Here is a 12418-nt window from a genome sequence, read left to right on the forward strand (position 1 = left end):
CTTCTACTTCAGCTCGTAACCTGTGTTTCTCTCTCCCACACACACTGATTTTCTATCTGTTTCTGACCTTTTAGCCTCCTTAGCATTTGTCACCATCGGACATGCTATACTTTTTATTTTATTGGCTATTTCTCCTTACTAGAGAAAAAGTCCAAGAAGGTAGTCGGTTTTGCCTGTTTTGTTGAATGGGTGAATGGACAAAAGAATGACAGTGCTTCCAGGTGGAAGTAAGCCTCTGAGGCTTCCTGGGAAGAGGGAAACTGTGTGACTGGGCAGGTATGAGACCTGGGGCACCAGACCCAGTGCTGCTGTGATTTACTACGTGTCCTTGGGTAGGCCCTTTCCCCTCTGCATCTCCTTCTCAAGTGAGGACAGCAGAGTGGCAGAGTAAGAGGAACTCTGGCCCTGGAGTCAGACAGACAGGGGGTCAAGTCCCTGAAAGGTCGATGCAGGAGGCCAGAATGCAAAAGCCCACCAGGAAGCCCATTGGGACCAGGAATGCAGAAGCCCGCCTAGAAAATTCAGACAATAAGCCTCTCCCCGCCCTACAAACTTTTTCCCACCATGCAAACCCAGTTTCCCACCTGACCTCTCCACAACCTATAAAAGCCTGCCTCCCCCTGGCAACGTGGGCGGCCTCACTGACCCCCACCTTGGGTCCATGAAGCTTGCCCCGGGGTGCAATAAATTTTCCCCTCCTTTGAGAAAGCTTGGCCTGTCTCTTCTTGTCTTTACCACGCCAAACCTTTCAGTCCCCACAGGGACATTTCCTGCCGGTGGGGCCAGGGACAAGCTACTTCCCTCTGACTTTGTCTCCCCATCCGGGAGGTGGGGTAGGGGTTGGAAAAACACACAAGAGGCTGTGTGGTGAGCCCCTAGCATGTCTCCTGGCCTGTAGAAAGCTTTCAGTAAGTACACCTGTAGTCCTTTAAAAAGTACCAAGGGCTCACTTCCAAACTGGACAAACTGGACAAGAATTAAAAAGGTGTAGTCACCTAATCTGAGGGCCTTTCCTGCCTCTGCTGGCCCAGGCCTGAGCCAGGGTTCCACTCTCTGGCTGGTCCTAAGCCCAGGGCCCAGGCTGAGCTTCGTTTCACTGGCACTTGCCTCCAGCTGAGGCTCATGGGCCAGCAGGCTCGGCCACAGGGACATGGGACCCCCTCAAGCTCTCCTCTTCCGTGCAGTTTTCATCTGCAGCTTCATGGTGGCTGCTCCCATCTTTGGCTACCTGGGCGACCGCTTCAACAGAAAGGTGATCCTGAGCTGCGGCATTTTCTTCTGGTCAGCGGTCACGTTCTCCAGCTCCTTCATCCCTCAGCAGGTGAGGCCGCCCAGGCTCCCTACCCAGCACCCCGCCTGTCCCTTCCATGTGCCCCGGTGCCTCCAGGGGGTGGTTAGTCTGATTGATCCGTCCTAGTCGTGACTGTGGGTCCCAGCCCCAAATGGTGTCTTTGGGTACAGCAGGAAGGGGGGTGTCTTTGGACAATTTTATAAACAGCCCTGCAGGATGGGCCTTCCCCATGCTGGCCTGAGCCCGGACACTTGCAGGCCTGCATGGCCTCCTGCTTCTTTCTGAGTTGCTCTGATTTGGAAAAGATGCACGGGCCAGAGGGAGCAAGTGTGGCCCAGGAGCCCTGACCCTTGGTTCTAGTTCCGGCCCTGCTGTGTGACCCCCAGGTCACACAGGCCTCTCCTATCCTCACCCAGTTTGCTCTTTGTCTGATGGCCAGCTAGCTTCTTGGGTCACAGTCCTAGGGAAGAAAACATCAGCTCAACATAAAGAAGATATTTCTTACTGGGTTCCCACTGTTCTTGGTTGAGTACCCCAACTCTGTTGCCCCCTCAGTTTTGTGATCTAGAGAAACCTAGTCAACCTTGTGGAGCCTCGGTTTCCTCATCTTTAAAATGGGATTTTATCACTCAGCTTGAGAAAGAAAATTGAGCTAACGGAAACCCAGACTCTGGGATATGGCAGATGGTCAATAAATGGTTATTTCTGTACTTTGTTTCAAAGAGGAGATAAGCTACTTTTCAGGTAGTGAGTTTCCTGTCAAGAGGGGTGTGCGAGCAACCCTTGGGAAGAGGGAAGAGCAACATATGTCCTCAGGGAGCTTTCAGCCCAGGAGAGAAGTGAGGAGCCCCCTGTCCTGTCCTTGGGAACACTGAGGCTGGGGGTGGAAGATGAGACAGGAGCCCCTACTCTCAGGGTCTTCAAGATGTGCTGGGTGCTTAGAGTCCTCCCTGAAGAGAGAGCAGCTTCTTGAAATCCATGGGGCCAGGGAAGGAGGAGGTGACATTTGAGCTGGGCAGGTAGGATAAAACAGGCCTTTTGGTGAAGAGAGCATGGGAAGCTGGAGCAACTCCATGAAAGCAGAAATGGTGGAGAGTTGAATGAACAGGGAGGGGAGCATCTGGGCTGAGGAAGAAGGCAGGAACCAGGTTGGAGGGTCTGGGTATGCTCCTGAGGATAGTGCTGTGCCCTGGAAAGGTCTGAAGGTCGTTCTGATTTACAGTGATTGAAGGGAGGCTGGAGGTGAGGGCAGAGAGAATTGCAAGTTTGGGGGAACAGCTTTGCTTCACAGAGGACAGTCAGGAAAACTGCAGGCCCCGAGTGTTAGGTAGAGAGTTACGTTAAAAAATGGGGACTGGACCAGAAGCCTCGCTCCTGTGGGCCTTGTCTGTCCCTGGCCAGGCCCCTGGTCATCTGACTTCTGGGGCTCTCTGGAATTGACCAGTAAATCCAGAACCATGATGCCAGGGCTGGGTCTAGCTCTGAGTATGTGTGTGTGACAGGGGAGCTCGGGCGAGAAGATAAGCAGAGGCAGAGAGAGAAACAGACATATCACCCCCAATTAATCTATAAATTCATTGCACTCACAATCCAAGTCCCATGAGGGTTTTTAGTGGACCTTAGCGATGTGATTCTAAAGTTAATTTGGCGAGAAAATGCCCAGGAACAGCCAAGAACATTGTGAAAAATAACAATGAGAAGGGACTTACCCTGTCAGTTATCACAATATGACTTTTCTAACTAAAACAGCAGAGGGCTAGACTAAGAGATCAGTAAAACAGTGTCCTTCTTCCTATGAGATTGAATGTAGGATGAAAGTTGCATCTCAGATGAATGGTTTTGGGAAAATTAACTATCCATCTCAATCAAAAATAGTCTGGTTTGCATTTCAAACCATAACTCAAAATAAATTCCAGATAGGTGAAAGTAAAAAAGTAAACTCTAAAAACCCAGAACTGTAAATCGATAAGGACAAATAATCCAATAGAAAGATGGGCAAAGGGTAGGGATGGGCAGTTCTAGGAGCAGATACCCAAATGGGCAATAAATGTAAGAAAGATGATGCTTGGCCTCTGGAGTAACCAGGAAAATGCAAATTAGAACAATGAGGTACCATTTCACACCCGTCACATTCACAACAATTAAAAAAGCTGACAATACCAAGTGTGATTAAAACTGCTGGTGGGAGTGTAAATTAGCAGAGCCTCTTTGGAGAGCAAAATGGCAGGATTTTGTAAAATTCTAACTGTACGTCCCTACAGCCCAGTCTTCTGCTTTCGAGGTATATACCCAAGAGAGAAACTCCAGCTTCAGCATGAAGGGAGACATGCATGCAAGGATGTTCACTGCAGTCTTATCATAGACAAAAAGGAAAGCAATTTAAATGACCATGATGGGGGAGGGAGTCCTGGGATAAAATGGGGGTGCATTTGTACTTTAAGATTCTGGATAGCAAAAGAATGAACTGGACCTATGTTAACTAGCATAAGTGGGTTTTCAAAAAATAAGATTGAAAGTAGCAAGCTGCAGGATCTGATGAGTGGAATGGTCCTTTTAATGTTCATTTTGCACAAGCATGCAGGGGACACTAAGTGGTGTCCTTGGTACTCGTACGTGCAAGCAAAGGCAGAGACAGAGTCACAGGAAATGCTGGAGAGAAGTTTCTAGGGCAGGAGTGAGGAAACAGCATGCCCTGTCAGTGAGGACTTCAGTTATCAGCTGCTCTGGGATCGAGGAATGGTTGCAAAAGTCCACCCCGTTCTTGTGCTCTCTCTCTCTCTAATCTAAGCAACAACATAAATGATAAGAATATTTTAATCATCTTGGGATGGAGGAGGTTTTCTTGAGCCAGATAGAAAATGTAGAAGCCATTAAAGAAACATCAGCAGATTTGATAGCATCAAATTAAACAAAACAAAATAATCTGTGTGTATGGTGACACTCCCTATAAACAAAGCAGACAAAGAAAATGATGAGGATCTTTGTGACATGTATAATAAATGACCAATACCCACAATACACAAAAAGTTGATCCAAATCAACACAAGAAAGACAAACAGTCCATCAGAACTAGACAAAGGCTGAGGACAGATGATTCCCAGGAAGAGAAGCAGAGCAGAGGCTGGGGAAGACCCAGGGATCGACAGAGTGAGAGAGTGTACTAGTTAGAGAGGCATGGAGATGGATGGGCCGCGCCAGCGATGCAGGGAGAGGGCCGGGAAAGAGACGGGCCGACAGAGAAAGGGCAGCAGAGAGATCAGGAGGAGGACTGGATGTGGGCGACGCTGGCCGGATGGGTGGTCAGGGTGGGGCTGGGGAACGATGACCAGGCTGGGTTCTCAGGCCCTGGGCAGCTGGGGGGACAGAGGGACCGGGTCCACATCAAAGGGGGCATTTCCATCAGCAGCTGGCATGGCCTCATCCTAACCAGCTCAGCTGGGCTTTTCTCTTTGATGTGTGTATGGGGAAGGGTCACTGAGCCCACGGTGCTGCCCTGCCCACTCCCCACTCACACTGGCTCCTCAGTGTTGCTAGGGCTAGCACAGCTTCCCTGCCTGGGGGAGGGTCAGCAACTGGAGGAGTGACCAGAAGCCCCCAAGGTGGGTCCTGAACCCAGAGAGGAGGTCTCACAATTGGGGGCAAGGGGACTCTGTGCTTATGAGGACATTCTGAGCCAACTCAACCTGTAAAAGACCTAGCCCAGCCTTGGGTTAACCAGATTCAATCACACCCACTCTACAGAGGGGGAAACTGAGGCCCAGTTTCACCAGGAAGGTGTGTAGTCATTGGTGAGGCATGGGTTAAACTCCAGGCTCTGGGCTCTGCAGGGGTGGGGGGCAAAGCGGGGGCCAAGAATTAACAGCACCCAGCATTTCCTCCCTCTCCCCCACAGCACTTCTGGCTGCTGGTCCTGTCTCGGGGGCTAGTGGGCATCGGAGAGGCCAGCTACTCCACCATTGCACCCACCATCATCGGTGATCTCTTCACCAAGAACACCCGCACGCTCATGCTGTCTGTCTTCTACTTTGCCATCCCGCTGGGAAGGTGAGAGCCTGGGACACCAGGGTTTGGCTGAGGATCTGGTTAAGGTCACCCTGGACCTCTGACCACTCCCTCACCCTGAGGTTTGGCCCCTCTGTGGCCTAACCCTGCTGGTGGCCAGCATTGGAGAAGCCTCTGAAGCTGCTCTCCAGCCTCAGGCTGTGCAGTGGGGGTGGGCAGGCGGCCTGATGGCTGCTGAGCACCCCCTCTCTGACTGTGCTTGTCTTCTTGCCAGTGGCCTGGGCTACATCACCGGCTCCAGCGTGAAGCAGGCAGCTGGAGACTGGCACTGGGCCTTGCGGGTAAGGACATCCCCAAATCAGCCCAGGCTAAGCTTCCCACCTCAAGGATCTGGGCTCTTCTACATAAGTCAATGTTGAGGTGTTGGGGACCCAGCTATGGAGGGAGCCAGATTCAGCTCACCACCCTGGGGGACCCCTAGTCTGAGAGGATGAAGGACACTCCCACCATGCCAGGAAATTCCATGTCCATGTTGGCGCTTCCTGCTTCGACCCCTGGCCCGGTGCTGGGTGAAGCTGAGACAAGCCCTCTGTGTGGGGCCCTTGGGGTCTGAGGCCACTTCCTGTCCCAAGGGAGGATTTGGGGCAAGCCTGCCAAGGCCCAGGACAGTGCAATCAGAGGAAACAGAGATCCCCAGTTTCGCGGAGGAGCGGAAACTTAAGACAAAGTGTTTTTTCCTCAAAAGCAGGAAGGAAGCAGCCTCCGTGGAATTTCTTGATGGGGGCTAAAGGGGGACATGGAGAGGAACTCCCCAGTCTGTGGGCTCCCAGCTCTAGTGGGGGTGGGGGACAGATTTCCCTGTTCTCATGAGCTGGTGGAGGGGCTGGAATCTTGGAATCCAGTCTGCCAAAACGTGCCCCTCCCGTCAGGAAAGAGGCCTAGTGCTTTGGAGATTCTGTTCCTTATACTGGGCTGGATACAGGGAGCAATGAAAAGGCCCCAGAGACTCTCTTCTCCTGGAACATGGACTCCTCCTAAATGATAACCTACCTGATCCGTTAACTAGACGCTTTATGCTGGGCCAGTCCCTTCCCAGTGCTCTCCCCAGGGTGAGGAGCTGGCTTGGGGAAATTTCCCAGCCCCAGGGTGCTGGGCAGGGCTGGTATCTGACTCCCTGTCCCCAGAAACTCTCTCTCCTCTCCCAGTCATCCATGTCTGCCCATCTACCTGTCTTCCATCCGTCCATCCATCCTCTTACCATCTGTCTATCTCTCCATACATTTATCCAGCCACTCGTCCATCCATTTCTCCTTCTGTCTGATCATCCATCCCTTCCTTGAGTGCCACCTCCCATCCTGCCCCTGGTCTCAACAGTCCAAACCCTGCACTGACCTCTTCCCCAATGGCTTTGCTGGCAGGGCAGTCAGGAAGTCTGGGCAGATGCTACCCCAGAGCTGTGCGCCCTCCTGGTGCAGCAGAAACAAAGACCATTGGGTTCTGATGGCTAACATGGTGCTGCCTGTCCCACCAGGTGTCCCCAATCCTGGGCATGATCACAGGAACGCTCATCCTTGTCCTGGTCCCCACCACTAAGAGAGGCCATGCTGACCAGCTCGGGGGGCAGCTCAAGGCACGGACCTCATGGCTCCGAGACATGAAGGCCCTGATCCGAAAGTGAGTGCTCTCGGCAGGGGTGGATCCGCTGGGAGGGAGAGGTGCTGAGATGAGGGAACCTTCCTGTGGGGCAGCTCCCGAGGCCCTGCTGTCTGCTGGGCGTGAGTGTTTATTGCTCCTGCAGCCTGAACCCTCACTCCAGGGCCCACAAGGGCAGGCATTTGAGGCCACCTCAATGGCCTCAAAAGGTGTGATGGAGAGAAGGCAGTCTCCTGGGCTCTGATGTCTGGGACAAACCCCTCCACTCAGTGTCACTGTCCTGCCTCTCCCCAGCCGCAGCTATGTCTTCTCCTCCCTGGCCACGTCGGCTGTGTCCTTCGCCACAGGGGCCCTGGCCATGTGGATCCCGCTCTACCTACACCGTGCCCAAGTTGTGCAGAAGACAGCAGAGACATGCAGCAGCCCGCCCTGTGGGGCCAAGGACAGGTGGGCCAGGTTGTGGTGGCGGGGTGGTGGGGCGCTGGATGGAGCACCAGCTCCTCTCTCCCAGCCACGGCCCCCTCCAACCCACGCCCACTGCCCTCTGTCCCCACAGCCTCATCTTCGGGGCCATCACCTGCTTTACGGGCTTTCTGGGTGTGGTCACGGGGGCAGGAGCCACGCGCTGGTGCCGCCTGCGGACGCAGCGGGCAGACCCCCTGGTGTGTGCAGTGGGCATGCTGGGCTCTGCCATATTCATCTGCCTCATCTTCGTGGCCGCCAAGACCAGCATTGTGGGGGCCTATGTGAGTGTAATGGGGGGCGTGCAAGGGTGGTGGTGGGAGCCAGGCCAGGGCCCTGGAACTGCAGATGCAGCCTGACTTGTGGGACCCTCCCGCCCCGTGGGGAGGTGCCAGTCCTCTCTCTGCCTGCCCCTGTTCTGTCCAGGACCTGTTCAGGGCTCTGGGTGGGCAAGGATTGAAACTTGTTGATAATCCACAAATCCCTTGTGAGCCTGACTGCTGGGAGATGCAGGGTCCCAGGGACAGGTGGAGCGCTTGGGGTGGGGGTGGGGGAACTCCTCGCCAGCAGGCAGGGTACGGGGGACAGCCCAGACCGGTAGTGGGTGGCAGGGCCCTGATGGTCACTCTGATCTCTCCTGGGCAGATCTGTATCTTTGTCGGGGAGACGCTGCTGTTTTCTAACTGGGCCATCACTGCGGATATCCTCATGGTGAGGCAGGCTGTGGTTGCCTCGTGCTGTCCTAGGCCTCTTGATTTTGGGGGGCAGCTGGGGAGGACGGGTGAAGAGGTGGGAGAGCTGGCAGGGCTTGGGTGTGGGAGGAAAGGAAGGCATGTAGGGAAGGTGAGCTGGAGGCAGGGAGGGAACAGAGATGTTGGGGTCTGCTTGGGGCAGGCCTGATATCAGAGGGTTGAGTGGGCAGGATGTGGGGGTGGCGTGGGGAAGGGGACGTCTGCAGGCTCAGGTTTGTGACTGGGAGGCTGGCAGTACCAGGCTGGCACTGAGGCGGAGCTGCCAGCCAGCGCTCCTCCCCCGGGATCTGAGCTTCCATGAACCCTGCCCCTCCCAGCTCAGGCTGGGTCCCAGGCATGCTGAGAGTGCCTGCGGCTGGGCCGGGTGGACAGAGCCCGTCTTCACGGGGCCAACAATGGACTCCAGACCAGCCAGCCAGGGACAAAGAGCTGTCTCTTATGTCCCTGGGCAGGGACGGGTGCAGCCTGGGAGGAACTGGGAGGGACTGTGGCCCTGGTAAATTGAAGTAGTTAAGGGGTAGCGGGAGATGGGTGACACCTGGTCCTGTCCTGGGGGTCCTGCAAGTCAGGGTCAGAAGAGGGTTGGGAGAAGGGAATGTAGAAAACAAGGGTGGGGAGAGGGTTTGGGCAGGCCTGGGGGCAGGAGAGGGAATCAACCCTGGAAGCCTGGTGATCAGTTGTCCCTGTGTGTGCGTGCATATGTGTGTGTACATGCATATGTGTGTGCGCATGTGTGTGCGTGTGTTTTGGGGGTGGGGGAGGGATTCTGTCAGCTCCTCCAGGAAGCCTATCTTGCATGACTGGAGCTTCTCTGCATCTCCTCCTCCCCCTCTCTCCACCCCGACACCAGTCCATGCAGGTGCATGGCAGGGCTGGGGTGGGGGTCATAGCACATGTCTGAGTGAGGGAGTGAGTCTGTATCAGCTGCTATTGATGCAGGGCAGGCTCTCTCCCTCGCCTCTGCCCCCAGGGGCAGCCCCAGCTGCCAACAGGGTTTGGGTCCCAGGGAAATCATGTCCCATTTTACTGTCACAGCCAAGTGACTAATTATTGCTGTAAATGGGGCCATGCAATCCTGCTGCATCCAGGTCTCCCTCCCACTCCATAGTGGGGTGCCCAGTAGGCACTGGCTGTTCTTGCAGACCGTCCACAAAGGCTGGCACTTGACTAGATGAGGCAGCTGGAGCTCAGGGGCAGGGGCCTGTCTAGGGGTACCCACTGAGCAAACTGCTGCTCCTTGCTGAACTTGGACACAGGGCCTACTGGGTCTGATGGGGGAGGAGCATTTGGGCCTGGCTGTTGGATGAAGTGGAGGCTCCTGGGCAGGGTCCTGCCTCATCACCCCCCTATCCCAAGTCAGCCTCTGTCTTGCCAGTTCCTCATGGAGGGGAAGCAAGTTGGGTCTAGCCTGGGGGGACGGAAAGGCAAGAGGCTGAGTAATCAGGGTTCTGGTCCCAGCACTGCCTGACTCCAGGAATTTATGCCTCTGGGCCTCAGTTTCCCCATGATCACTGCACTTGGCTCTCTGACAGGCCTAAGCAAACTGGTCTCACAAGTTAGAGGCCTGGCTGGAGGAGGGACAGGTTAAGAGAGTTGGGGGTTAAGATAACAGGGCAGGGTGCATGGGTTGGGGGAGAGAGGAGGCAGGCTTCATGCATGAGGTCAGGTGGGGGCTCTGGCTGCTCTGGCTCTGACCTGCAGCTTCTTCCGCAGTATGTGGTCATCCCCACGAGACGGGCCACTGCCGTGGCCCTACAGAGCTTCACCTCCCATCTGCTTGGGGACGCTGGAAGCCCCTACCTCATCGGCTTTGTGAGTTCTCTGGGAGGCAGAAGGGGCTGGTGGGTGATGGGCTTCAGGAGGTGGCCCTGCACTGATGCCCACCCCCCAATTCCTGCAGATCTCTGACGTGATCCGCCAGAGCACCAAGGACTCCCCGCTCTGGGAGTTCCTGAGTCTGGGCTACGCGCTCATGCTGTGCCCCTTCGTGGTGGTCCTGGGTGGCATGTTCTTCCTCGCCACTGCGCTCTTCTTCCTCAGCGACCGCACCAAGGCAGAGCAGCAGTGAGTGGGGGTGGGGTGGGCCTGCTGTCCTGGCTGTGACGGCCCCCTGCCTGGGGGGTTGGAGGGTGAAGTGGTTTGCTTGGGGTGGGGAGGTCACTTGACTGTTGGGGTCCAGGCCCATTCCCCAAGCCTTCCTATCTTGTGATGCTGCCTCCAGCTCACACCCAGCATTGGCCTGGGGTGGTGGGAGTCCTCGGTGGCTCAGGCTCTTTGTGGTTCTTCTCTGGAGTTAGCTGGTTTTCAGAGCTGGGACCCCTCTCCTTCTTTTTCTTATTTTCTGACTTCTTTCTCCTCTCCTCTTTACTCCTCTCTCTCTCTCCTCTCCCCACCCCTGGCCTCTCCCACCTCCCCCTGGGACTGACGAGGTCCCTGCCCAGCACTTCCGGTCAGCCGGCCCCCGTGATGCGATGTGCCAGAGCAGTGCCCGGGCCCGGCCCCCGCTGATCCGCCAACTTGACCCCCGCCCGTCTCTCCCCCAGGGTGAATCAACTGGTGATGCCGCCAGCATCCGTGAAAGTCTAAGGTGGTGAGTGCAGGCAGGGGGCCGAGGGCAGGGCTCTTTGTGAGGGAAGGGTCAGGGTTGGGTGAGAGAGGAAGCATTTTAGACTGTACTTGGTTGGGCCTTCAGGGATGTTCTGGAAGCAGGAGCACCTCCTGAGTCCCTTCCTGCCTGAGCACATCCCACCAGCCTGGGGTTTGGTCTTCCTCCTGAAACATTGCCCAAATTGACTGATGGATCTGTGGGAGGGGGTCAGCCTCCCTCTTCCAGTAAATCAGCTCCCGCCTTCTTCCTTTGAAGAGCTGAGGGCACAGGTCAGAGCTGGGACTGGCCAGGAACTCTCTGCTCTGTCCTGGATTCTGTCCTCCCAAATTCTAAGAGGTGCCAGGGCTCGACTCTTACTTTGACCTTCCTCTGAGCCTGATCTCTGGGGGCTGCTGCTTCCCGGCAGCACCAGACCCAAGGTCACCATCCCCACCCCTCCCTGGCTCCAGTAGACCCAAACCCATTTCATGCCCCTGGAACTTCAAACAAGGAAAATGGAGCACTTTGAAATGCCCTTCCCAAAGCCCCATCTTTGACCTCTGACCCCCTCCCTCTAGGTGCTGCAGGGACAATGAAGAACACTTGCTCCTCCCTAATCTGGGAGGTGCCCTCCGGCAGGCCGGCCCTCCTGGACGGTCCCTTAGCTTTCTGTGTGACCCTCGGCTGGGCACCCACCCTCTCTGGTCTGGGACAGCTGAGTGGCCGTGGCTCCAAGAGGCTGTGATCTCAAGCAACCTGGAAGGCAGTGGACGCTGGAGTCATGTGGTTGGACAGACTCCCAGCCCTGAGTTTGGGCTGCAGAACCCCTGGGGCCCAAGGAGAAGACAGTCCCCTGTTGGCGTATCAGGAGACCCTGCCCTGTCACTGGCATATGCGGTCCTGGGCCAGACCCTGCCCTCCCCAGACCTTGTGGCCAGGGGGTTGGACTCGCCCGCGCAGGTTGCTGGGCAAGAAATCATCTGCAGCTTTGAAGACCCAACAGCTCCCAGACTGCACAGAAAAGGGGTGGCTCAGGTCTCCGGGAGGCACTTCAGGTTCTGAGGATCCCTGAAAGGCTGGTGTGTGGGCACCACAGCCTGTCAGATGGGTCTCCAACCTTGGGGATGCTGGACTCGACCTGGCAGAGCTTGGAACCCAGTCCCTGGACGACCACTCAGAAGACACTTGTCTCCGCTGCCTTGGGCTGGCTCTCAGCCTGGAGGTCTCCCAGGTGGGGACCACCCCCACAGAAAGGGAGTTGGAATCACCAGGGGTGAAGGCCCTGGTGGCAGCTATATACATACCACCCGTGCCCTCAGGCTTAAGATCTACAGGGCCCTTGGAACCCCTCTGCTCACCATCTCCTCCCTGACATCCCCCCAAGAAGTCAGGAAGCCACTGCTGCCCCTAGGCTGGGCCTTTTCCAGGGGCAGGGCCCAGGGGACTATTCCCAGAATCCACAGAGCTATAGCCAGGGCTCAGGCTGCCAGAGGAAGCAGTCATCTACTGAGCTTCCTGTCCCGGGGAATAGTCTGGTGGAGGATGAGGCCCTCTGGGAGAGGCCAACACACCAGAGTTCCCTCCACGCAACAATGGCTGCTATTGCTCTCACGCGCATTTCCACACCGCTCCGTCCTCATTGCCACACCAGAGTGCAGCTTCCAACTCCTC

At 55.9% G+C, this 12418-nt stretch overlaps 1 protein-coding gene across 1 annotated transcript in view; it reads left to right on the forward strand.

Moving 5' to 3' along the window:
* The window catches only part of SPNS2 (SPNS lysolipid transporter 2, sphingosine-1-phosphate), a gene marked incomplete at both ends in the record, with an annotated part of 32763 nt that extends 22017 nt beyond the window's left edge, over window positions 1-10746 (forward strand). Inside the window, 10 exons of the mRNA XM_084239254.1 lie at window positions 1185-1321; window positions 5184-5335; window positions 5568-5634; window positions 6825-6967; window positions 7241-7393; window positions 7503-7692; window positions 8054-8119; window positions 9874-9972; window positions 10061-10224; window positions 10704-10746. Coding sequence (XP_084095380.1) covers window positions 1185-1321; window positions 5184-5335; window positions 5568-5634; window positions 6825-6967; window positions 7241-7393; window positions 7503-7692; window positions 8054-8119; window positions 9874-9972; window positions 10061-10224; window positions 10704-10746 — 1214 coding nt within the window. The remainder of the gene's footprint in view (window positions 1-1184; window positions 1322-5183; window positions 5336-5567; window positions 5635-6824; window positions 6968-7240; window positions 7394-7502; window positions 7693-8053; window positions 8120-9873; window positions 9973-10060; window positions 10225-10703) is intronic.
* Between the last annotated feature and the right edge of the window lie 1672 nt (window positions 10747-12418).

This window comes from Talpa europaea (genome assembly GCF_964194135.1).
Source record: "Talpa europaea genome assembly, chromosome: 7".
Taxonomy (NCBI): domain Eukaryota; kingdom Metazoa; phylum Chordata; class Mammalia; order Eulipotyphla; family Talpidae; genus Talpa; species Talpa europaea.